General features: G+C 52.5%; 1 protein-coding gene across 10 annotated transcripts in view; it reads right to left on the bottom strand.

The window, feature by feature from the left end:
• Positions 1-2,527: 2,527 nt before the first annotated feature.
• SIK3 (SIK family kinase 3) overlaps positions 2,528-26,623 on the bottom strand; it is a gene marked incomplete at its 5' end in the record, with an annotated part of 246,167 nt that continues 222,071 nt past the window's right edge. For 4 of the 10 annotated variants that reach the window (XM_080817464.1, XM_080817466.1, XM_080817467.1 and 1 more), the window contains 12 exons: positions 2,528-4,718; positions 5,437-5,607; positions 6,493-6,625; positions 7,509-7,672; positions 15,439-16,310; positions 16,879-17,218; positions 18,468-18,577; positions 19,047-19,132; positions 19,399-19,524; positions 20,259-20,409; positions 24,139-24,282; positions 26,498-26,568. In XM_080817464.1, coding sequence (XP_080673590.1) covers positions 5,450-5,607; positions 6,493-6,625; positions 7,509-7,672; positions 15,439-16,310; positions 16,879-17,218; positions 18,468-18,577; positions 19,047-19,132; positions 19,399-19,524; positions 20,259-20,409; positions 24,139-24,282; positions 26,498-26,568 — 2,355 coding nt within the window. In that variant the 3' untranslated portion in view covers positions 2,528-4,718; positions 5,437-5,449. The remainder of the gene's footprint in view (positions 4,719-5,436; positions 5,608-6,492; positions 6,626-7,508; positions 7,673-15,438; positions 16,311-16,878; positions 17,219-18,467; positions 18,578-19,046; positions 19,133-19,398; positions 19,525-20,258; positions 20,410-24,138; positions 24,283-26,497; positions 26,569-26,623) is intronic. The other 6 variants (XM_080817472.1, XM_080817473.1, XM_080817465.1 and 3 more) reach the window with 3 other exon arrangements.

Below are 26,623 nucleotides of genomic sequence, written 5' to 3'. Positions count from 1 at the left end.
AGTTGGCCGGCCCAGCTTTCTGCCTGTGGTTTAAAGAGCTGTGGCGGGGCAGGGGTTGCGGGGGAGGCTGGTCCCCTCCTGGGGCAGCTCATGGCTGTGTCAGGCCAAGGGATGCTCCTTTCCTTTTGGGGGTAGAGCTCACCCCAGCCAGCACACGGGGGATCTCAGAAGCTTACTGGTTGGATTCCAAGCCACCTGCCATTTTTATATTTCGGTTTATTACTGAAATGATTATTATGGCTAAACCTAATTCCAACATTTGTGTAGCTCCTCAGTGGCCAAAGCATTTCCACGATCATCCCTGGAAGGCCTGGCAGCCAGATATGCTCGCTGTTACCTGGCAGGATGAGAAGACAGCCTCTCAGAGCTGCCAAGAGCTGCCCGTGACCTCCAGGCATTAGTACTTGGTGCCGACGGGAATGGGAGTCAGGAGGCCTGGCTGGCCACCAGCAGCGGGGCCTCCGACGCCCCTACCCTGGTGTTCTGATCGGGGGCTTCTCAGTTTCCCAGCTCAGGGACCTCAGCGCGCCGGGCTAAGGAGTGCTGTTGCTAGCATCCTTACAAGCAGCAGGTTTTTCTTTTTCACCGTACCTGCTCACTAGTGTGTCTGTCTACTCCGTTTTGTTATAAGATGTTTGCCTCAAGCCAGCCCAAGCCCCTCATTACTAGGATTTTGGAGGGGAAGGAAGGCTTTGTGCGTGTCAGAATCAGCCCGGGGGGCAGCCTGCGAGAGGCCTTGAGGGCCCGTGGACTGCACTGTCTGCTTAGCAGAGGCCCACCAGTGTGGGCCCTTAGTTCCAACACCCTCTTTCCTTGATCTTGGGGCGCCCCAGAGCGACCGTTTCCGAAGAGGATCACCAAGGGCTTGGCCCTGTGCACCCTCCTGCCCACTCCCGCCCAAACGTGCTGGAGAGCTGCTCGCTGACCGCAGGAGTGGATTTTGCTCAGAATGATTAGCGACTCATTTCACAATTCCCGTCCCCATGTCATACTGGTCAGTCTACACTTGGGAGGACTCTGTCCCCTGCTAGGCTTGGCACATAACAGACACTCAACAAATATTTGCTCGATGAATGGCACTGCACGTGAAAGGAAGGGTCACCGGGCCAGTAAAGGGGCATCTGAAGGAGCTGGTCTTGGGAGGAGGCCCAGCGGTGACTAACTCCTGAGCCCTTGGCCTTGCACCACAGACCCCGCTCTGAACATTTGAACAGAGACGGTGTGCGGCCGCTCGGGATGGGAGACCTGGGGTTGGGATGGTTCAGATGGAGCAGGGGAGGGAGGGGCTCCCACCCCTGTATTTCCCTTTTGGCAATTTTGTCGCAGGTCCTGGTGACAGAACCCCAATTTAGGCCCCAGGGCAGGGCCCCGTAACCCGCCAAACACGATTGTCTCCTGCCCACCTGCTCAGGAGACCAAGAGCAGGCGAGTCCTCTGCAGCCAGCCAAAGCTGACGTCTGCTGCCTCGGCGGGCACACCGGCCCCTGAATGCGGGCCTCCACGGTTGGGGTGGGGTGAGGGAGGACACAAAGTCACAAGGAAGGGGCAGGAAGGATCGGTGGGCATGGCGTCTACCTTCTAGAGCTCAGATCTCTGGCCGCACCCTCCTTCCTCTCGAAGCTCATCCTGCCTCTGGCCCAGGGGCGCCCCAGCTGATTTCATGGGACTGTTGCCGCCACAGAGGTGGTTACGGGACGTGGAAGGCGCCTGGGTGTGTCACCTTGCGCTTCTAGAGATGCTCACTCGAGCCTTCCACGGGTGAGTACACACTCAGACGATTTCTAGGAGACCCCTTCTTGGAAGGCCCTTTCTGTTCTACATGGTCCCAGGGTGACCTTCTAGCTCACGATGGGTGCCGAAGCTTTTGTAAGTTCCCTCTTCCTACTCTTTCTACAAACCCAGGCAGTGTTTCCAGCTTTAGTCATCTTTCTTCACAGAAGCACCTCGGCCAGCCCTCTCTCAGCCAGGCCTGGGACGGTGCGGGCAACTCCACCCCGCCCTCTGTGCAGTCCAGGTGTAAAAAAAGAGGAAAGTTATAGGAAGAGTCCCCTTTCTGTCCTAACACTGATTTGGCAATCCCGTCACTGGGCTGACTGGGGTCACCTCACCAAGGCCCCAGGTCTTTGAGGACCTCCTTCCACTCCTCTCAAGGAATTGGTGTTCCCTCCGACTCAGCACACTCCAAGCCTCCCTTCGAAGGGGGCAGAGTCCAAGCCGGGTGACTGGGGACACAGTGTGGGCCGAGTTCAGGCTTCTAGAGAATGCTCCTTGACAAGGAGGGGTGAGATAATGGATTGCTCAAAGCTGCACCTTATGCTGGGTGGACCTCTCCGGCCGCCAGCCTCCGGCCACCTGGATGCTTCTCCCAGCTAGACTCTGAACCACAAGGCAAATAACAGATCAACGTAAGATTATAATCAGGTTTTAATTTTCCCAACCCCCTACTGTCCAACCAAGATATTAAGTTGTAAGTTTGTAAGTTGCCCACCAGGAAAAAAAAAAAAAAAAAAAAAAGACTAAAAGTCTTCATGCCACAGTTTGGGTCTGGAGATCTTTTTAATCCATTTTTAGTTCAACATAAATGAGAAAGAAAAAAATACTTCTGACATTTTCAAAGAGCAGAAATAGGAAATTATATTCATATACATTCAACATATACGGCGCATATCGGTTACTACGATACAAAGCAATGATCTTTTACAAGTGTAGTTCGCAAGATGGCACGGTTTCTCGGCTCGCTGGCTCTCACCCGGGTGGTCGCTGGCGGAGGGCAGCCTGTTCTTCCATCAGCACAGTACCATGTAAACAGAACAGGCTGAGCACGGGCGCGAGGGGGCAGCGGGGTGGGGGTGGGGGGGGCTGGGAGCTGGAACAAGCCCAGAGAAGTCACACGGTAGCTGTTCGGGCCTTCCGGGTCGCCTCTTCTGGTGAGGAACTAGAGGCCTCACCAAGCGGAGGGGAGACTGGGGACCATGGAAACGCGGGGCAGATCCCAAGAAAGGCTCTCACATTGCAGAAATCCACTCGCGGGATCTCGGGTCCAGGAGCTGAGCTGCCAGTATCCGTGAGAAGGACAAGCTGCATGGGAATCCTGTTGGCAACACCAGGACGGCCATGCTGGACACCCGCTTTCTTCTGTGCAAATTCAGGAGGAAAGACTAGGAGCAGACTGGGGACCCTTCACTCTGCTTTCCCAGGAAAAAGGATCAAGAGTCAGAATATTGAACATCTCCTTCTTGCCTTGAAGATCAGAAGGAGGGGGCCAGATGCTCTGTCAGCCCCCAGCCGGCAGAGAAGACTTTGGTTTCTAACAGTGAAGAAACACAAAGAGAGCGGCTAACGGTTGTGTTGCGTGTGCACTGCTTCCCCGGGGCGGGGGAAGGGGACCACTACACCTGTCACGGGCACAGGTTAAGAGCTGCTCACGAGTACAACGTCTACATAAAATACTTGGAACAAAAGGTGCAAGTCACAATTCAAATAGAACAGAATCTGGTTAAACATTTCTCTTTTAAACAAAAATTCCTTTTGTTTTTATTTATTAATAATAATAACAACAATAATAATAACAATAATATCAACATTTACCCAAAACAATTCCTACATGATCAAGAATTAAAATAGGGGCTGAGGATGCCCGGGGAGGAGGAGAAGGTTAGGAGGGAGGCAGGGCCCAAGACAACCTCCTGTTCTTGCCTGTGTCAAAGAGGCTGACAGGGAAAAGCGTGTGTGTGCGTGCGTGTGTGTGTGTGTGTGTGTGTGTCTGTAGAATCACCCCATGTATATAGCACATTATAAAATGAGAATGACAGGTGACAAGCATCGTGTACCACTGTTGGGTGTTCAGTCTGTGGGTAGGACCAGCAGGATGATAAAGGCAACCAACCTTCCAGGTTGCCAGAGGGGAGCTGAGTTACACACCGAGGAGAAGGCTCCCACTGAGACATTCTGACTGGCGACTGCCCAAGGCCAGGCCACCCACAGGCTCCATGCTAATGGTCTGATGCGACTTTGGCCAGGCCAGACACGTTTTTCACGGGATCCCAGTGGTAAAGACCTTCCCAGCTCCCAGGCTTGGGGGTTCGTTTTGTTTTTTGCTCTCTTTCTGGTTTCCAAGCGCCAGGGGTCGTCACCCCTTCCTCTCTCCCTTTCCCTAACCACTAAGGTTCCAGAGTTGTTATGGGTTAGTATTTGCCTCTGTGGATCAGCAAAGGGAAGGAATGGAGGCTGCTGGGGTTGGGGGGACGCGGGGGAGGGGCGTGGCTCTGGGTCTCCTGGCCTCTGTAGTTTTAACTGCTTTGTTCCTCTGTCTCAACAAAGGAAAGAAAGGAAAAAAAAAATAAAAAAGAAAAAGGAAAGGAAAGAAAAAGAGAGGGAGAAATAAAGAAAAGAGAGAAAAATCACCTCCAAAAGAACACATACTAAAAAAAAAAAGATCAAACCAAAACCAAACCAAACCACCAACTCAAATATACCAAATACACTTTCACAAAAGGTGGCAAACACGGATATCCTGTTTATTTCCTTGGTGACTTGGTCATACAAGCAAACATGGCAAAACCCCCTCAGAACCCAAAAGAACCGCACACTGATGAGCCAGTGTGAGGAAAGGAGCCACGACATTCTGGGTGGACAGAAACACAATGGCAATTTGGCGCAATGCTGCTAGATACTGTCGGTGTAAAGTCGACCTTCCCATCCCCGAGCTGTACACACACCTGCAACGGAGCAGACACGGGGGAGGTTCAGGGTGCAACCAGAGGCTCAGACGTTCACGCAAAAATGTTCCCAACGTGCAACTGGCCCACCTGACCTCAGGAATTCGAGAGGGCTGCTGCACTGAGGCCGAGGGTGGGTCTGCCAGACGGCCTTTCACTCACGGGCTTCTGTCAGAGTTTTCAAAGACAGGAGCCATGCTACCTACTGTGTGTTTAGGCATGACACGAGCCGAGCTGGTCAGTGTACCTGTTTCCTGCCACCGGCCTCTGCTCGCCTAGTTCCCCGATCTGGAACGGCCTCCCACTTGCCGCACGGCCTTGGAAACTACGGCCACACGCATTTTCTTGCGGGGGTTTCCTGCTTGGGGACTGAGGTCAAGGACGGTCTTCTCCTTATTACCGTGGCCAGAGGTCCCCTGTCCTCTGAAGCCCTAGCTCACTTACTGATTCTATGTTTCTATGGCGCCCACAACATGTGTCTTCACCCTGTAATTAAACCAAGGGACTGTGGCCAGCAGGCACTCCTTATGTGCCCTACCCGCTCCCCAGAACAACCGCACAGCTTCGTCTGACAGAGCAGGAAGAAGCGAAGACCAAGGGGGTGGGGGGCGTGGCGCCGTCAAGTTCACGGGCTGCCACACACAGAAGGAAGCCCTGGAAAGACCAGGAGCTGGCACTGGGCCCGAGGCTGGGTCGGGCCCTGGGAGGCGATACTCACTCTCCGTTTCCTGTTACACGCCTGCCTGTTCCATGCTGAAGGAGACCTCCGGGTGCTTGTAGCTGAGCAGGATGTCTGTAATGCACGTGGATGGGTAGCAAGAGGAGTTTAGATGCTGGCTGCCATCAGTGAGGTCTGGGTGCTCATGACCCATTAGATTCTCCCTGCATTCTGCAACACCAGAAAGAACGTGTGAGATTTGCAGCTGCAGGGGTGGGGTGGGAGGTGGGCAAGGGGGATAGAGGAGGACGAGAAACTGGATTCCCCTGGAACCAGACCCCCAGGCCTGCATTCTAGCTCACAGCAGGCCCTCCGCGGACTCAGTGGCTGCGGGCTGGGCCAGGATTCTTCCCAGACTCTCCGAGGGTTCCACTTTACCCTGTTTTTTTTCTAACTCCCATCTCCGCTATCAACCCCCGCAGAGTGGAAGCAGACAGAACTGGTCCTGCAGTTCTGCAGATCTGTCAGGTCCCTTCGAGATTTACCTCTCAAAGGGACCTGGCCGTTTTCCTGCTAGCCAGCTCCAAGTGATGTTCTACACACTTTATCCTCACCAAGCCGATTAACGCTCACCCACCAGCTAGGATCTAGGCTCTATGGTTCCTGCCACTTTACGAGGGAGGATCCTGGGGGCTCGGAAAGGTCAAGTGCCTTGTCTGTGGAGCCTGTAAAGGGCAAAATCAGGATTTCTTGCAGACCTGTCCATTCCAAAAAGCCTATGCTTTGTATCCGTAGGGATAGCCTCCCTTTACTGGTGCCAAGGAGAGGGAGACAATCCTTTACAACACAATGCCTTCTAACCAGAACTAGAAAAATAGTTACTGAAGCAGTATCTGATCGAAGCATTACAAAGACAGATGTGATACCCCTGCACTTAACTACAAGATACACTCCTTTGTGCGCTCATGCTCAACGGAGAGAAGTGTGAAGGGCTTTGGGTCCAGACCCCGTGGGGAAGTCGAGGCTTCCCATCTTCCCATGAACCCTTTACACAGAAAAGGAGAAGAGTCACCAACGAAGAGTGGGGAAGGGTGCCCCATGCAGAAGGCCCCTTACCCTCATTGTCCCCATCTTGAAACTGCTGGCTTCCCATGAGCGAGGACTGACTGAGAACCGCATCTGACATCCGGGCAGAACTGAGCGCCTTCCCAGCCACGAGACTCATTCCCGGCAAGTTATCTAGCTGCACCTGCAGAAAACAATTAGGAAAAGAAGTTAGGATACCAGAGAGTGTGCCACTCCCGGGTGACCCTCAGAGCTAGCGGTTCCCTCAAATGGAGCACAAAGGGCAGCCTCGGGCCCCCCTCCCAGGTTGGACCACTCAGACTCCCTCCACGGTGCCTTCCGAATGGGAAGGCTGCAGGGGTGACAGCGAGGGACTGCCTCACCTTCCCCTGTGAGGTGGGCGTGGGTGGGGGAGGGCACGGCAAACCTCAGCTGGTGGCCACATGCCCGTGGCAGCGATATGGCCTGCCCAAACCAGGTGCTGACCCATCCCCAGCACCCCAAGGGCTTGGTCTTAGGACAGCACTCCACACCCGCCCTGTCCAGCATGGAGCCACCAGTCCCAAGTGGCTACTGAGCATGGAAGTGTGTGACTAGTGTGACTGAGGAACTCAATTTCTAAATTTTATTTCATTTTAAATACACATGTATTTGATGGCCACATGTGTGCTACTGTATTAGACCGTGCTGCCCTAGGGAAGCAAAGCCTTCCTGAGCCGGATTAGCTCCCTTTATCTGAGTAAGTTCAGCGGAGCTGTCAGGAAACTAACTAAGAGCCTAGGGGTTCATCTGCTTGAGCTGGAGCTTGGACGGTTTGGGGACAAGTTCAAGAACTCTGCCTGGAAGGAACAGAGAACAACTATTCGATTCCTCAGGCTAAAGTTGGGAGCACAGACTCAACTGGTCTGCGAGGTTTATTCAAAGCCAAGCTTGCACAGTTTCAGGAGCTGCTGGACTCTGGTTGAGCAAAATGGAAGGGCAGATGTGACCCCACATTCCCAAGTTCTGTTGTCAAGGTCGGGACTGGTAGGGTCCTACTTCTGAGAAGCAGCAGGGGGCCAACATACATAAGCATCATCACTGTTCTGGATCGTGTGGTGTCTCTGGAGGGTCCGGGGCCTGTGGTGCTCGCTGACAGAGGGGCGAGTTGGGTACCCAAGTCCATTGTGATCTGGTAGCTCCATTGCTTGTCCTGGAGAACTTCTATCCATGCAGTTCCCTATGACAGACTCTGAGGAGACAGAGCAAAACAGGGTCAGCAGATCTTGGGTTTCTCCCAACATTGTCAACTCCCATCAAAGAAATGTCTGGCCAGAGGCAATGAGCAATGGTGAGGCCCCCGTGGGCATGGTCCGCTAATCCTCAGCTGGCTAGTGACGGGGCTCACAGATATACACGCCTCTTAACGGAGGGCTATGAACCCTCTCAAGAAAAATTCCATACAACGGCAGTTGGCTGGTTCACTCCGAACCTTTTCTTTTTTCTTCATTCCTCTGTTCCCTTGATGTGCTGTTTCCCAAACCCACACGCACACAAGAATCTTTCTTGGAGCTTTCAGGAACCTCTACCCCGGGAGAACGGCCTCTGTTCTGTGGATGCCTTCTCTCTCCTTTCCTGGCTTCCAACCACCTCAGTGCACCGGCCCGGGGCCCCTCTTCTACGGTGTGAACTGCCGTCCCCAGCTGCTTCTGGCTCCTCCGCGGTTTATATTTCTACCTTGTCCTCCTCTGTCTCCTCACACTTACTTTGGTAATATCACCTATTTTCATGGCTTCAACTACATTGTCTCTGGGTAAAGAATTACTGAAACGATGTTTTAATAAAGCTCTAGATCTCTAATTCCAACTATTTACTCCATATCTTCCCCCGGAGAGCCAAGGGACATCTAACACTTAAAACAGGCCCAGCTCCAAACTCATCAACACCTCCCACCCCGGGTCCTCTTTCAGACGTTAAGTCTTGTTTTGGTGCCTGTTTTCCTAACCTTCCAGATGTGAGCTCATGGGGTCCCCTGTTGACTCCTCCCCTCCTGGTTCCACATCACCTCAAGCCTAAAGAATCTACCACTGCCATGTTGGTCACTTGAGTCCGTCCCCCCCACCAATGCTTCCTCCTCTCGGCTGAATTACTGACCAGCCCTCCTCACCATCCCTGGATCGCCACTCTATGAACGTTCAGCTTTTTATAGGATAGCCCAAACTGCTTGTTTTCGCAGTGCTGTCCCAGCCCACTTTCCAGCGAGTACACTGCACTGCTCTCCCCCACGTGCTGGCTTCTGGTCAAATGGGAGCACTTAAGTCTTCTCCACCCACTCACAATTCCATGCAGGTAGCTTCCCTGTGCCCTCTCCCTGGAAATGCTTGCTTCTCCTTCCATTCCAGCCAATCCAAATCAACTTATCCTCTTGGGTCAATCTCAGATGTTAACATCTTGATGAAACTTTCCCTTTCAAACAGAAAAAGATCCTTGCTTCCTTTAAATGTCAGAAAACTTTATAAAATGTTATTATGCTAACATTATTCCTGACACCATGTTCAATTGCGTATTTGCGTTAGCTGTTCATATTAACCGGTAGTTCTCTGAGAACAAGAATTGTATCTCATGCATGTCTGTGAGCCTTCAGTAGTGTTCCAGAACAGTGTCCTACACCCAATAGGTACGCAATCCTTAACTCTTTAATAGATTTTAATAAATGCCATCTTAATATGGGTTAGTATCTTGTAAGAGTCATGTACCCTATGGACTGGATTTTGGAGAGAAGAGAGTTCAAGAGGACTGAGTATTTCCTCTTGACCAAGAGTGGTCAAGAAGAACACCAGGAGGACTACACCTAAGTTGACAGGATCCTCCTGGTAGCACTTTTGGCTTTGGTCCTTAAGAGCCTGGCACTTGAACATAGAGTTTTGTTGGCTTGATTTTTTTCAGTCAAAGCTCCTTGGCAACCACTTGCCTTATCTTCTGATGAACTCTACCTTGGCAAGACCAGGTTTTTAAAAAGTTGTCAGTAGGAGACAAGGCCCTCATGCAAACCGTGCCATTCCAATGATCTGTTTGAATAACGAAAGTAAAATGTACCGCGTTGAGTGTTGGGTAAGGGTTTCAGGTCTCCATATTCAAAACGTCTCCTACAACAATCGAGGTTAGGCCTGGCTCAGAGGCTGAGGTAGGATGGCAAGGAGGGGAACCAACTGACGTGCCTGTGGCCAGTAACACAGCATATTCTGGAGAAAAAGGAGAGGAGGGAGGCTTCCCAACTGCCAAAGGTAAAGGCAAGTGAGAAATCTTTTGGAAGTTCTCTGAGCAAAGAGGCCAAAGAAACAGCTAGAAGCCAATTCTTCTGCTTCTTAATGCTCAAAGCCAGAAGAGAGGGGAAGAGAAGAGAGAGCCTCCGCCGGGCCTTACTGCATGGGCCAGTCCTCGCTTATCTTGGCCACGCCACCCGAGTCCTTTTGGCAGGCACAGCTCTCGCACTCGCCCCAGGACTAAGGAAAGTCACGGGCAGGAAGTGGTGCAGCCCGGGCTCTGGTCAGCTCTGCCAGGAAGCGACACAAACAGCGGCGGCTTGCTTTTTCGAGGTATTTCCTCATGCCTATCTTCCTTCTCTGACCGCTCACACCATCCACTCACTTCCCTGGGGTTCTTTCCCGCTGGCTGCAGAGCTCATCCGGGGCACCCCAGCTCTGTCCAAGACACGCGCGCCCCCCTGTTGAAAGATTGCTCGAACGTGAGGCAACAGCAAAGCTAACAAAATGTACACGTTCCAGATCTCGAGAGCGAGCTCCTTCCCACCTCTTCAAGAGTTTATAGTCTCCTTTCCCTCTCTTTTTTTGAGCTTATTTTTATTCCTGAGACTGGGGTTTCTCCAAACCCAAACACCCACCCTTGTCTGGGCTCTGCTGCTGGGAAGGCCACGCTCTTCCTGGCCCTCATGTCCGGGGCCAGCACGCCTGACAAGGGCCACCACGGCGGGGAACTGTGCAGCAAGCCTTGCTGACTCCCCAGTCTAGAGCTCAGGGGCACAAGCTTTGGGGTCAGGGAGGCGTGGGCTTGAATCCTGGCTTCGCTAGGACTCCTGAGGAGGGGGGCATCACGCAAGCCCCCCGACTTCCCTGGGTCTCACTCCACGGGTCCCCACATGCTCGGTGCACTGGGGGAGCTCAGCCGAGACTGGGGTCACTTGCGTACTCATTCCGGAGGTGCTGGTTCGGAGCGCACAGGGTGTACCAGCCCAGCGGACAAACACAAACAAGGAAACCCCACTTCCAGAATCGTGGGGAGAATTCGCTCATGTGTACGGGAACAAAGGAGTCACTGACACTTTAACTTCTGGAGACTGGTTTAGGAGGCTGGTTGACTCTCCCCCAGTTTAGGAGAGACAGATGTAAGTTAAAAACCAGATGAAAACATGGCAGACTACCAGGAGTCAGGCGACACAGTTTCCGTGGAATCTGCAGGCCAAAGAGCCAGCAGGGCCGGCATCTGCCGCTGGGCAGGTAGGCGCGCGGGCCAGAGCGGGAGGCGAGGAGGCCCGACCCTGGAATCAGAACACTCGAAGTTGGGGTCTGGCTCCGTCCCCCGTGGCGACTAAGCGACTTCCCTATCTGAAAAAGAGGGCTATTGGCGCGCTCCGAAGACAACACAGGTGAAAAGCTCTTGGATGAACTGGGAGGGATTATACGAGTCAAGCATCCTTTTTAAGAAAAATGCTGAGTCCTGAGTCCCCAGTCCTTTGTGACACTCCACAGAGACCTGCGGGCCTGGGGGAGGGGTGTGTGTATTTGGTGGGGGTGGTGGGGGCAGGACAGGGGACTAACCTACTGGCCGAGGGACAGGAAATCCAGGCTCCAGTCTGGGGTGCCTTATGGCTCGAGAGCAGCTGGAGGAATGGTCAGGCTCACCGAAGGCGATAGAAATAAAGGGGGAAAGAGGACCCTCCGGGAGCAGCGTCCTCGGGTACTGACCAAAGTCAAGCGGGGCAAGTGCGGGGGTGGCCACGCGATCACGCGGGGGCACATACACGGAGGCCCCGTGCGCACCGCCCCCCTGCCCCGAGGACTCCGGGGGCGGCTTGCACAACTCTCTATTGAATCTGTCAATGTTGACTCGCCCTTACTCATTTACTGGGCTCTAAGAGAAAAGGAGAGCAGAAATGTCATGTGTGCCTATTCCTCTCAAAGGTTCTGGGGGTGAGCCTCCAGCCTGTCACTGTTTCACCCCTCTGTGAGGCCTGAGTCCACAAATATTGCTGAAGCTGGCGAAGCTCGGTGGCGGGGAGGGGAGGGGCGATGTGGTTTTCTTTGTGAGTTCAGCTGTAATCTCGCTGTGTAAACTGATTATGCTATTGTACTTATTTATTTGGAGAGTAAAAAAAATCAAGTGTACTTAACAGCACAGAAGGGAGATAAACCTTCTTTCTCATTCTGGAGTGGCAGACAAGGGAGATCACAGGCAGCATGGGGCATGGACAGTGCTGGAAGCTCGCCACGCTCGAGACAGGCTTCTGGCATGTTGTGTGTTCGGTGCCCCGGCAGGGCCTGGTCCCAAACTGATTGATAGCAAGCGGCCACGAAAGGAAATAGGAGTATAGCGGATGATCACCCCGACCCCTGCTCATCTAGCCTTGCGAAATTTTCAGCAAGCTCTCGCTCGCTCTATTCCGTTACAATTACCCCTCTTACAGCGTTCATTCTGCAGCGCTTGGAGCTAATGCTGTTGCTGAGCTTGTCTGCCTTCTGCCAGCAGGGTGTAAGCTCCCTGAAGACAGGTTCTTTATCTTTCCATCCCTGCACTCTCCACAGCTCCTACAAGACCATCTTGTGAAACCTAGTCATTCAGTAAACTGCTGAATTTGCTATCATGGGAATCACAGAGGAAGGTGTCTTGGGACTCGTGTGTCACTACACAGAGATGGAAGGGTCATTCAAGGACAGCAGGCATTCCTTTCTGTCCAAAGAGGTAAACAAGCATGAGTCTCCCCCGCTGGCCTGTAGGGGTATGTGTGTGGGGGGAGGGGGCAGGGGAGAGCGTTAGAACCTTTGTTGGCAGAAGCGACAGCCAATTATCGGTGGTTCTTCAGTAAGGTAACACTATGAGCTCTCAAGTTTTTGAAAGAATAGAGTCATGTCAGGTTAAAGCAGGAAAAGATAGTGGAGCCACGGTTTCTACTGGAAAAAGAATTGTAACATCCATACATCCACACACACATCCACACACACATACACACACACACACACACACACACACACACAGAAAGGAGTAACTGAGCTGAGAGCTTTGGGCGTGGAATGGAAGTACTGCAGACACGAATTCCATCCTTCTTCTCTTAGGGGGCATTTAGCTTAATGCTCCTTGTTACACAGAGGAGGAAAGGGAGGAGAGGCGATGTGCCAGGCCCTCGTCACAGAGGAAGTTCCTGCTGTCTAAGGTAAGGACAATGGAGACAGCTCAGGGTAAGATGTCATTTTAAACACACAGATGTCCATGCCTGCAGGTGACCAGAACCCTTGAGCAGCACAGGGCCCTCCGAGGCCAGTCGTTTCCCTCTTGCATTATCTCACTACACCGAGTTATAAAATCACAGTCATCAACCTGCGGCTTTATTCATTAAAGATAATTGGGGCACCTGGGTGGCTCAGTGGGTTAAGCCTCTGCCTTTGGCTCAGGTCATGATCTCAGGGTCCTGGGATCGAGCCCCACATCAGGCTCTCTGCCCAGCAGGGAGCCTGCTTCCCCCCGCCACCTGCCTCTCTGCCTACTCTCTCTGTCAAATAAATAAATAAAATCTTAAAAAAAAAAAAGACAATTGTAGATGTGGCTTCAAGAGTCACAGAATAGGAACAGATGTTAGAAAAAGAGACAAGATGGATAGTATTCAAGCAAGAAAATGCCTCCTCTGTAGCTCACTTAAAGAGGAAGTTAAAACTGAGGGTTGCTGGGGAATTAGGTCCCATGGAACGGAGCAGAACAGAAAGCTTTGCTCTGAGTCGGTTTATGAAGAAGACTTGGTGCTTTCTGGTTGTGCTTAGTAATGCACGGATGGGGTGGACGTGGGCTTCCCTAAAACAGTTAAAACTCCCGGGCTTTTGGGGTGCCTGGGTGGCTCAGTGGGTTAAGCCTCTGCCTTCAGCTCAGGTCATGATCCCAGAGTCCTGGGATCGAGCCCCACATCAGGATCTCTGCTCAGCGGGGAGCCTGCTTCCCCCTCACTCTCTTTCTGTGTGCTGCCCTGCCTACTTGTGATCTCTCTCTCTGTGTCAAATAAATTTTTAAAAAAACAAACAAAAAAAACCCTCCCGGGCTTTTGAGTAAATGGGTGCTGTTCAGCTTAGAGGCCTGCACAGTCAGATGTACTGTGTTCACCGGTGGCTGCAGTATTTGTAGACGGACATAGGATGGTGGGAGATTTCAGAACCAGGTCATGTGTGGAACGGCTGACAGACCTGGTAATGTTTCAGCTTGGGAGGAAAAAAGAAACCAAGGAGAACCATTATAACCAGGTGGAAGAAGGGATTAGATTTTTGGGGGGTCCATATTATAGTCCAGGACGAAGATCAGGATAGAAGTGTCAGCAAATATCAACTCCTATGGAAGATCTTCATCAGAACTTTCTAGAATAAGCTGCCTCGGCAGCCTGGGTGCTTTCTGTCACTGGGAGTGTCCTAGCAGAGGCAGGATGATGGTATCAGGAATACTATGGAAAAGCTTCCTGTGTGAATGAAAGCTTTCACCAGAGTAGCATACTACAGTTGGTATGGAAAGGAGGAGGATGGCTAACCGCTCTACAGGGCTTTCCATGTGCCGGACACCCACTGCTACTCATTCTCACAGCAGCCCTCTAAGGCAGTAGGTCTTTCTGTCTCCATGTCACCAATGAGACAAATGAAGCACAGATTAAGTAATTTGTCCCCAAGGTCAACAGCTGATAAGTGGCAGCTGAACCCAGGAGTTATTCTGTTCACTGCAGGAGATGCTGACTAAGCCCTCCTGGGTGTGCAAGGCAGTGAGGACCGAGCAAACCTGGAGACCTTAAAGGACAGGACAGGAGATGCGGGTAGCTCCAAGGAGGGGGAAAATGGAAGATATGCTAGGTTTCGAGGTGGTTTATTCTCTAGATAAGCTCATTTTCCGTGATCTATGCGGATGGGATGGATGTTAGGGCAGCTTTTGTCTTGGACGAGTGCCAGAACGACAGCAGAAGATTTTCGGAGTCTAACTGACAGCTGGTAACCCTAATCTCCTTCAGGATGGAGATGAACGGGCTCATGCATTGCATACAGGGACGCAGGAGAACACTGGGCATCCGAGGGTGCTGAGATATTCCGTGTTCAGCTTATCGATGAGAAGAGCAGAGTAATAATAACACCCCACCTTTGCATCATCCTTGCGGAGCAGCAAGTGCTTCTCACATCCTCATATGCGCGTGCGCACATGCATTATGTCTTCAACGCGGCACCCTTGTGAACGTCTTTCTCTTCCTATATACTCTGCCACGCGCCATCATTCCTCCTGCCCATTTTTCAGAGGAGAAACCTAAGAATCTGAGGGTTTCAGGGACGAGGTTACGGCATTCGTGATAGAGGCGAGCCTAGAACCGAGGGGTTTTTTGGCTCTGGGTCCTGCCCCGTTCACACGAAGTCATATTTCCTTAGCACTAGCTGATTGTGTTCTACCGCAGCAGTTAAAGTGGGCTCTCTTGGCGACTGGAAATTCTGGAATCCAAGGAACCATGGTACGACTTAGGAGAAATAGGAACTCTCCTTACCAACGGGATTCTGTCAGCGCGAATTTCCTACCGCTATCTTTTTACTTGGAAAGCCTACCCCTTACGGCCCGGTGCCCGCTTCCTACCTCCTTCTCCCCCAGGAGGTCCTGCACGTCTTCGCAGGAATTCTTTTTCTCTTAGGAACACAGAGCACTGGCTGGAAAAAGACACCATCCCCGAGCTAAGTGAATCCGGGCCGACTGGCCCAGGGCCGCTCACCCCTCAGGGGCTCTTACCTCGGCTGGACACCTTATTTCTACTGAACACGGCAGCCGGCTGATGTCGGTAGGGAGGCATCCCCAGCTCCTGCGCGTGGCTCACAGTTCCCAGTAAAGACTCGGGGTCCCCGGGTCCACCAGTGCTCAAGAGCAGGGGGCTGTCGTGGCAACCTTTGGTCACTGTGTGTGAGCTCTTCCTGTCCGGGAAGCCGTCCTTGGCCACCTCACAGGAGCACTCGTCTTCCATGCTCTCCGAGCGCAGGAGGGCCGGAGGCTGGGCGTACCCGTGAGCCGGGCTGGGGGGTGCCGCCTGCGACAGGCATTCCTGGGCCCTGATCTGCAGGAGATGCTGGGGGCTGGTGTGGTGGTGGTGATACGAGTCAGCATTTGGATACGGTAGAGCCTGGCGCTCTGTCATGGCCTGTGCCCCGAGACCAGGAGCCAGGCCCCCCACGTCCCCCTGGTTCATGTGTCGGAACAGGTCGTGGTAGTCCTGCTGCTGCTGCTGCTGCCGCTGCCTCTTCACGAGCTGCGCGAACTCCGCCGGGGGCAGCCGGATGTCCGAGTGGCCGCTGAGCGAGTGCCGGGGGGAGAGCAGTCCCTGGAGGATGTGTGGCACCTGCTGGTGTCTCGTATAGTCTGGCGGCGTGGGGGACAGCAGGGCCTGCTGCAGGGCCGACGCCGTGTAGTGCGCTGGCTGCTGATGGGCGCTGGGAGGGAAGGTGGGGAATTGGTCAAGTGGAGGGACTTTCAGGGCTTGGGTTGGAGGGAACCCCACTCCTGTTGAAGGGCTGTAGCTGCTGGGGGAACCCCGGGACGGGTCCGAAAACAGATGGGGGTGTAAGTGCGCCTGGTCGTAGTTAGCAGGGGAGAACCGATTCACGTTCGAGCTGCAGACACAAAAGGGAGTGAGTACCAGGCATCTGCGTGACAAGTACGCTTGACTCCCCTGGGGAATAGCTACTCCTTTTCCTCGGAGCCCCCCGCCCCCGAGGACAGGAACATGGGGTGTGACGGGGAAGATGGGGTGCACATGGCACCATGCGGGGGACAGCTCCGGGGACAGCTCCAGCTTTAAAAGAGTGATTTGGCCTAGTCTACAGCAGCTCTGAGCTACTAAGAAGCACCAAGCTCTTAGAGTAAGAGTGACAGAGAGGGATAGAATCCTAAAAAAAATGGACAAGGGGCACTGGCATTTTTAGAAATTCCTCCAGTAGGCCATGTTGTTCTTTGCAGACAAATAGGAAGGTAGCTCTGTCATTTTCCTTCTCTGTCTCATTATTAGCACTTTGATACTGGGTCCATAAACAGGCTTTAAGTTCATCCCAAACCCACTGCGCTGATGTCAGAAAGGGTGAGATGAGCACAGCCCGCCCAGACTCACCCTCTTTCCCTTCTCCTCTCTCGCCCTGCTAAGGGGCTTCCCCTGACCCGGATCACCTGGACAGATGGCCTTACCTGTGGGCCTCTGCGCTGTCGGCGCTCAGCTGCTTGGACAAGGGGCGGTGCCCATAGCTGAAGGTGGCCATCAGGCTGGCACGGTGTTGCATGTGAGTCTGAGCGGCGCTGGGGCTGATGGGGATGCCTCGCCCGGCAGAGCCTGCAGCTGTCCCCGGCATGCTGCTGAGCATGTCGACGGGCTCCTGTACTTGGATGGTCACCTGCTGTGACTGGGGAGGCTGCTGGAGGCCCAGGCATGTTAGAGCCACGCTGGGAGGAGGGGAGCAGTTCTCGGGTTGCTGCTGGTAGACTGCACCGCGGGACGGTAAGCCCGGAAACTGGGAGGACGAGGCAGCGCCTGGAGAGAGAGGAACCTCCGCGTGACCGAATGCCCGGGTCACCTGCCGGCCAGAAGCAGGAGCCAGCAAGGACACTCACACTGACACCATCTAGATCAGCGCTTCGCAAACTGCAGCATGTGGGAGACTCAGCTGGAGAACTTGTTGAAGCACAGATTTCTGGGTCCTACCCACAGAATTCTGGGAGGGATCCAGGTGGGACCCCAAGAATTTGTGTTTTCAGTAAGTGGCTCTGAGAGGCGGTGCTGAATTATTCGTTGAGTGGCTCTGATCTAGGGCAGAGCTTATCAGACTCAAATGCACATGAATGGCCCAGGAGCTTGTTGAAATGTAGACTCTGATTCAGCACGTCTGGGGTGGCACCCAAGACTCTACTTTTCCAGCTCATACTATTGGCTGGGGGAACAGCACGTCAAGTAGGAAGGGCCTAGAGACTAATGCAGACCCTTCAGGGGATCTAGAGTGTGTGGTGTTACTTAAGAGGTTACCAATTTGGGGGGGGGGCGTCTGGGTGGCTCAGTGGGTTAAGGCCTCTGCCTTCGGCTCAGGTCATGATCTCAGGGTCCTGGGACTGAGCCCCGCGCCGGGCTCCCTGCTCAGCAGGGAGCCTGCTTCCCTTCCTCTCTCTCTCTCTCTGCCTGCCTGTCTGCCTACTTGTGATCTCTATCTGATAAATAAAATCTTTAAAAAAAAAAAAATAAAAAATAAATAAATAAATAAATAAATAAATAAAGAGGTTACCAATTTGGGGAGGACTCAACCCTCAGATCACTGGTCTCAGAAGACCCACCCACACAATGCGGTACACTCACGTCAACCTCCTCCTCAAGCCTCACACGAGAGGAGCCCACGTGTACAATGGACAAGCAACCAGACAGTGAGGGATGTTCTGGTAGCAGCTTTTTTATCTGGTAGGGTCGGAAGGGGAATTCTTGAAAATACTCGTGATAGTTAACCTTTATTGAGAACTACCTCATGCCAGAGACTGTTCTAAGTGCTTTTCATACGGGTATTCATTAAATACTAGTATTATCCCTATTTTATATTGGAAGAGGCTAAGGCACGTGGACGGTAAGTCACTTACCTGAGGCTGCACAGCGAAGGCGGCAGTGGGACCAGGCTTCAAACCAGGCCTGCATGGCTCGAGAGCCTGTGCCCTTAGCTACTAGTGCACGCCTGTGGCGCTCACGACTAGACTCATTTTCTGCACGTGGCTTAGCAGGGCTCCACGCCAACCCCCGCACTCACCGTGAGACGGGATCATGGCACTGTTCATGGGGGGAGGACTATTACTGGGTGGTCTGAAGAGATGGTTGTTGGGGTGGTTGGGGGGTGGGCTTGAAGGCTGAATCCTTAACCTTAAAAAACAACAAAACCAGATAAATAAGTAAATTTCCTGAGGTGACAATATAACCTTGACCTTACTCTCAGTCATAAGCTACACAAATGCAGAAATGGTTTAAGTTTTAATAAACCTCCAGGCTAGAGAAGCATACATACACCCTCCCCACCCTCCCCCCGTGTACAAAAGACCTATCCACGGCTCAGTTTGCCAGGCTTCCCAGACAAAGAGAGGCAGAGGCCATGTGGGCCTGGGACTTGGCCTGTATGACTGTCAGATTACTCTGTCTGTGGGGCCAAGAAAAGGAAGTGGCAAGGGACTGTATACGGTCAGGGAGACAGCTACCATTGAACCCTATCTCTCTGCTTTTAACGGAGGTTCTCCCAGGATGAATGCTAAAGCCAGTCACTCTCTCCCATAAGAGGCAGGCCAAGGATGGCAACTATAGAGACAACGGCTGAGGCGTGAGACAAGTGATTCATTACCTCTGGAGCTGGTGGGTGAGGAGGGCTGGCTGATTTTCACACGCAGCCTGAAGAGGTGGAGAAGGCTGAGGAGGACAGATAGAATCCTAAACATATGGGGAAAAGAGGAAAAAGAATTGTCAGCTTGAAGATCCGTCAGAGCTGTTCTCAGGAAGGGAAGAAACGGAAAGAACTATCTGTGACTCAGGTTTATGCTTCTGTGGTTCGGCCAAAAGTCTGATGACCTTTCCTCAAACACGTCAACCACAAACATAACTCCACTCTGCTCTGCGTGATCTCCTTCAAAATTCACGGGCAAATGAGCCTTAGCGCAAACTCCAAACAAGCTGGAGATCGAAGGGTGAAGGCCTACTTGGATGTGCTGCTGGAGAATGTGCTGGTGCTGCTCCTGCTGGTAGAGCACATGCTGCTGCTGGGTCTTCTCCAGGGCTCTCTCATCCATCTGCCCCCCGTACATCTTCTGCAGCTGCTCACACTCCTGCAGGGAAAGCAGGTGATACAGGCGGGGTGCAGCCAGGCCCTCCCCGTGCAGTCACGGCAGCAGAAGCAGATCTGCCCCAAGGTCTCAGGGGCAGAAAGAGCCCCAAGAGAACAGTGTCCTTAATGAGCAACCGACCCAGGTATGTAGGTATTCGTGTTCCCAGTATGTTCACATTCCGGGCTGGGCGAACGAATGGAAGACACCAAGGGCGGCCCGTGGGCCAGTGGAAATGTCCGCTGTGAAATCTGTGTACAGAGCACCTGTCGCTGGAAGCCTGGTCCTTGGGAAGGCAGAAAGGAAACCGGCCCTTTACAGAAGCCTGGAGGTAGCCCTCCTTCCTCTGGGAGCACGTTTCATGCCCGCTGGAGAGTACTCCAGGTGCTAACAACGCCAAGCAGGCTGCAGCAGGGCCCAGCACCACGGATGATGCGAGGAATGCCAAGGCTGCTTAGGAGTGCCTTCCCGGGGGGCTTCCCACCGAAACCCACGCCCAGAAATCCCTCTCTAAAAGTCACAGAGACAGTAGGGAAATCTGGGCCCTTCATGGGGGGTTGGATGTTTGAGCCTGGGGAAAGCCGTACATACCAAGGAGTAAGGAAAGAGCGTTAGGAAGCTACATGGATTGGAACCTCGACACGGACAGGGCAGAGATTTGCCACCCCGGTCCTCCGCACGCTACTGCTCTGTGCTCCCCACGCTCCTGCAGAGCCGCCTGCCGCCTCTCCCATTACCTGCTGCAGCTGCTTGATGCTGCTGCTGTTGGCCAGCTTTTCCAGGTGAGCTTTGAAGGCCTGGATGCTTGCAGCCCCGTCTGAGAACCGGCGCACGGGGGAGAAACGCTCCGTGGGGAGGTGCAGGGTGTTGGAGTCCTTGTAGGTAGAGCTGAATATATGGGAAGAGAAGGTTAGGGGCGAGGACTCAGGGGCTTGGACCAAATCACCCAGGGACTGCGGTTCCAGAAGAACGCAAAGGTGGTGGGCTGCACACGCAGCCTGGCACATTAGGCCATTTCCCGGCCGTCTCCGGAGGCCGGCCGTTGCCCTAGCCTGCTGCCCTTTCCAGAACTCCAGCTGCACGTCTTCTATTTCCACTTACCTTAGCTGGCTTACTTTCCACGCCCGGGGAGGTGCTGGGAGCAAATACATCCAGTTCTTACAAACAGACTAGGTCAGAGAACAGAGCTTCTCAGTGGCCCTCAGGCCAAGCTGCACAGGAGATCTGGCTTTCATAGTCACGTCTGTCTAGTGCCTTTCGAAACCTCAGATTCACTGTTTGGCCCGGTTTCACTGAGCAGCGCTCTCCGAATGAGCAGAAGGAAACTATGGTCAGCTTTGTGGCAAAGGCCTGGCTCGGAAGTCAGAGTTTCTGGGCTAGAAAGTGGAGGGTGCAGGTAAGCGGGAAGATTTGGGGACTTCGGATCCCCAGACGGAGACGGCACCCTCTTAAGGAATGCGGGCCTCAAGATCCAGCGTGCGCACGCGGTAGACGCACATACAGTCGGCCACCGTGAAAATTAACTTCCCAGAGTAGCACGTCTCCCTGCGGCCTCCTAGCGAAAGAGGAATCGTGGGGCCAAAATCCCACCGCGCTCCGCGCAGAGCCGGTATCTTACAGGAAGAACAAGCTACGGATAAGGAATGCCTAAGACAGCATGGGAGTTAGAAGCTAACACCTCTCCTCGTTACCTAATCAGAAAGAGATGTTTATGGGTTGAGGTAAGCAGATAAAAGACTGCCAAGGCAGCATTCCAGCGGCTGATGGAAAGGATCAGGGTTTCATGTCCAGGGCAGAGATGATCTCACACTGAACTATGGGTGAAATGATGCACCCCCTTGCCAGCTACTCCCTCAGACCTGAAGCGGAGCGAGTCAGGAAGCGGGTGGACAAGCGAGTTCAAATACAGTGCAGATGGGGAGGGGCGGGGGGGCGCGGGCGCTGATGACTGTGCGGAGCGGTCTGGGGGTGTGGCCGTGGGGGCAAGCCCTTTACCCTCTCTTTGCTAACGATGACTTCGGGTTCAGGCTCTACAGGAAGTTCGACACAGTGGTGCGCTGATGAAATGAGCACAAACACACGCGTGTAACACAGAAGACGCATGGTTTTGGCAGACACTCTCCAGAAACAGGGATCACCGCCTTCAGGAGCGCTTCCTCGGTACTTCCTATGTCTGTTTCTACTCCAGGGGTCTGCAGCCAAAGCCAGGAAATACTATTTTCTCCTAACATTTGACTCCTACACTTTCGCTATTTTCTGACGATGGACCCATTTCTGATGGACTCAGAAAGCTGTGTTCTGCAGGGTTTCACTCAAAAAACCCGCCCTCCCCCCTCAGAGCCGCTCGCCTGGGCCTGGATACTTGGCGACTTTTCCAGAAGCTCGGGCTATGCAGACACCAGCCCTGGCCAGTCGGACACAGGAACTTGGGAGGAAGCGTTGCGACGGAGCCGCTCGTTTCAGAAGCACTCACAGGATCCACTGTGTTTTATTTTTCTTTGCAATCATGTTTAAACTCCGGAGAGCCCCGTATCAGGCTGATGTTCCTACTACACTTCTCAAACAGGAACTTGGTTCCCCACCTAGATAAAATCCATCCTGTGTTCATTTTTTTTTTAATTACGCTTTACATTTTTAGCTTTTAAAATTATACACTTCAGGGATCTGAGTGATCAGAGCCCTCTTCTGTCTCCATGCTGGACTTCATGAATTAGACCCCAGAAGAAGAGATGTCTATATGCTGTTCTTGGGCCATTTCCTCCGGAAAATGAGAGGAACTCAATCATCTGTCTAGGCCACCCACTTCCAGGGTTTTCTGGCCCTGCAAAGGCCCGCTTGTCCTCTGCAGATGACCTTCAGTCTCTGGTGTTGCCGTATCTTTACAGGAATCCCATCAAGACAGGCTGAGCGTGCATAAGTGCCCCGCCTTGCACAATCTGCCACTTGTCAAGCATTCATTCCAGTTCAAACTGGCTGGGCCACAGGAAACCCTTGAAACACTCCACCACGAGTGTTCACACGAACACAGACGGCAGACACATTTCCAGCAGGCAAGGCCTTGGCGGTGACGGTAGGCAGGGTGGCAACCACACACACAGGGAGCTGTGGCCGACGTGGCCGTCCTCACTAGACACACGGAGACAGGGGAGAGGACCCGTGATAGAGGTGGACTGTGGAAAGGGGCCGATCTCCACGTCTCCCCGACAGGAGGATCTCCTGAGGAACACGTACAATGAAACGAGGATACCCAAGGGACTTGGGCTGAACAACAGACCCTGACAAAGGCATGACAGCTGTCAGGCTGTGGGGGCAGGGAAGACAGAGACAGGGAGAAAAAGGAAATAAAGCTTCTGCTGGGTAACGGTGGCGGGCTCAGAGTTGTTGAGAAATCACGGAAAACTGAAGCCGGGGTGTTGGTAGCAATGACGGGCAGGGTGTGTGGCGGGAGGCACCTCTCCAACCATCACCCCAAGTCCCTTCTCTTGCAGTTCCCTCACCGTTTAGGTCCTAAGAGATTTTCCTGAGGAAACTACTGCCTCTCTGCACCAGTGTTTTGGTTGGAGAGCCGTCATTCCCGCTCCTCCGACCAGACCATTCTGTTAGTCAAGGTCGTCTCTAATAGCTTATCTCCCTTCTCTCGGAGTGCCAACAGTCTCCGTCTGCGCAGAGTCCACGGCCTCTGCTGATTATAAGGACGCCTGATGGGTAACTCGCCACAATAAAAACGTTGTGTGAGCTCGCTAGTGCGAGCTGGTTACGGGATTTCATGACAACACCTTTATAAACTTCATCTCCTCGGAACCTGACTGCTTTTCTCAAGTAAGACTGCTTTCATTGTCCTCCCAGCAAGACTGACATGAAATAAGCTCAGCGGGTGGTGGTGGCCTGGAACGTGTGGCCCACGAGCTTGGGGACAGCTTTAGAGGGCTACAGCTAAGGATCTGAGTCATTCACAGAAGGTGATCACCTTCTTAATTCCGCCAAGTGTCACGCCCCTGAGCTTCCGGGCTTACTTGGATTTAATTGTAGGAAGCTGTCTCAGCCAGGAAGGTGAAGCTTGTTATTTCTTCAAGAGGATGAATTACAAATCTAAGAGAGACCTAGTAAAAGACTTCAGCAGTCAGAGTGTTGTTGCAAGAATGACTTCTCGAGCACCACACTCAAGAAACGCCATACCTCTGCTCTACCATTCACAAAGGGATGTACCTTCCTGCACGTCCAAGTTCACCGTTCAGTGGTAACATGATAAGATATGCTCATTCTTTTGAAGGTGATGGGTTACGAAGGGTCAAGTCTACCGATAAGGCTACAAATCCTCCCATGTCCAGCTGTCCTCTGAGAACTTCACCTCCTTGCAGGTTTTAAGTTCAAGCTCATCTACCAGTCAATTCCTGGAATCACGAGAACCAACTGCAGACCGTAAACATGTCTACAAGGTAATGGGGAAGAAGAATCTCACACGGCCCTGTGCCCTGCTTGGTGCAAGGAGCTGAGAAGATGTAAGCTCAGGATGCTACTGAAAGCCTCGATGCTCGTTGCCATCACTTGTAAGAGTAGCAAGAAGGGTGCCTGCCCGATGAGCCTCAAGGAGCTCACAAAGCTCATGTGGCTACTCACCGATGCTGATCAGGTACCAGGTGAGGGGGCCAGACCCGGGAACGGAAAGGCTGCTGTCCTAGCTGCCGTTGTAGGTCCGGTGGGATCTCAGCTGTAGGGTTGGTCATGGCCAGTGTATGTCTTTTGGACCTATTTGCCAAGTACCTGCAACAAGCAGGAGCACATTTCATAGTAAAAAAGACAGACAGGAATATTCCTCTGCAAGAAGCATTAGAAGTTAATCCAAAGCACTCAGAATGAAACAGTGCCAGAGCTCAAAAAGGGCTCCATGGCAAACAGACCCCTGGCTGGATGAAAACGAAACATGGCCAGCTGGCCCACAAAAGCGGGCTTCCCACTCAAGTGGCTGAACTTCGAACCTAAGAGTAAGCCACTAAGAGAAGACAGAAAATGGATGTAGCTCACAAAGAAGATCGATTTTCCTTCCTTCATTCCATTCGCTAGAAGGATTCATTTCCCACTTGTTAACTGTATCCTTCTTGTCCCTCCAAATGTCTAAAATACAAGGCAGAGGAGATGAGCCCTAAGGATTATTCCTAGAGATGAGCCAAGAGAGATAGATATTCAGAAGGACTCCACATGTGTCTCTAGACCTCACCGGCCCCCCGGGTCCTCACTTACAAGTCACGGCAAACAGAGCCTTCCACTTGAGGATGAGGGATTTCCAAAACCACCCCATCTCTCATGCCCCAAGATTGTAAGTCAGTCATCAGAGAAGAAAAACTGATGTTGTCCCAAGGGAACCATATTCTCTAGAGGATGAAGAAAGGAAACCACATGAAATGTTCAGAATTGTTTTTTTCTAGGAGGCAAGGCAAGAAACGGAAGTTTCAAAGCGAAGGAGTGGACAAGCTGATGACTTTGATTCTAAAGCTCTATCGGATCTACTACTAGTTAATGCCAAAAATAAGCTATGGGTCCGCCTGCCTCTAGCTGATGGCTTCCTCGGTCACCGCTGTTCTTCTTGGGCACATGTAAAAGAAGCATTATCCCTCTCCACAATGTCAGGACCGATGGGCACTTTACCCCTTAATGTTAGTCTAAAGAAGAAAGAAGGTGGAGCCGGACAAAGTCAAGTCCAAGGCAAAGAAGACAAAGAGAGCCGCCATTGTCTAATTAAGGGAGAAAGGCAGGAAGTTCCCTAATTTTTTTTCAGGACACCACCAGGGGCCCATTTGCAACATCAAATACCCTATTATCAGCAAACTATAGAGACAACAGCATAGAGAGGGGGTAAAAAAAAAGATCTCGATGATTCTTCTTCTATTGGCTAAACCGCAGGAGGAGCTGACCCGCCTGCCACCACCCTGCTGTCCCCTCTTCTTTGTGAACCGCAGCCCTCATACAGAGCTCCCGGGGGTAAAGAAGAGAATACCGGCCAGCCGTCAGGTTCCGAAAAAGTGGTCTTGCTTTGTTCTTAACTACTTTGCCAAAATATTTAAGCTAAAAGCAGTTAACAGACTATAGGGCAATCAGTGGTACGTAAACTTGCCAAAGAGTGAGCCATGAGTGGTTTAATACCCATTTGATAAAGACACCCAAAGTTCCCCCAAGAGCCCATGAAAACCATTTTATTTCAACTTCCCTCAAGGGAAAAACATATAATTTTGAAGAACACCTGTATTTCTGGGAAAATACATGCTGGATTCTGGTCAAACCCCCCTCCCCGGAAAATAAGAAAGACGACTCCCACAGGGGGGCATGCACGGAGCTGTGGACCACGGCTAGCGGGGCTGAAGGAGAACGAACAGTACAGCGTGCCTGACGGTCACTGCCGTTTTCTGTGAATTAGGCATCTCTCACCAAGGTTCTGCAAACAATGGGTATTTGCGTTTGTCCCTGGCCCGAATCCCATATTCCTTTTTTCATTATCTCTTTGTTGGCACGGGGGACGGAAGAAGCATGCAGCAAACAGTACAAGAGGTATTCATTCTCCTGGGAAGGAAGAGTCCATGCCAGAGGTCCATGGCCAGACTAGCTAGGATCACTGTCATCCCAAATCTCCAATTCCTTTTCAGTAAACAGTTCTTGGCAGGTAGGAGCAGGCTTTGTGCCTTGTGAATACTATCAGAGTTGCAGTATGAAGGCAGGGGGCAAATAAGGAGGGAGGAGAGAAAAAGTTCTTATGGTTATTGCTGTCACTTAGGGGACTTCCAATGGCGCTTACAGAAATGACATTTTCTGGGTAGTCTTCTGTTACTTCCATGTGGGGAGGAACATGCCATCTGGCTTGAGCAAAGAGACCACACAAATGTTGAAGCTGCACTGTACCACCTCCTTGGGCAGAGGTGACCTTTCGCTGGTTGCAGGGGGAGCCTGCCCAAGGGCGTTCTGCAAGCACTGCCAGATGTCACATTACCTCTGCACGGCTTCCTGATCTGGCTCCCCGTCCGAGCTCTCCTCGTCCACAGGGGTAACTGCTGGCACTGCCTGCAGGGAGACAGGAAGGAAAAGCTCAAGGTGGCGCTTCTTCTGGAATATGCTT

Source organism: Martes martes (genome assembly GCF_963455335.1).
Source record: "Martes martes genome assembly, chromosome: 10".
NCBI lineage: Eukaryota > Metazoa > Chordata > Mammalia > Carnivora > Mustelidae > Martes > Martes martes.
This window is presented reverse-complemented; position numbering and strand designations above follow the sequence as displayed.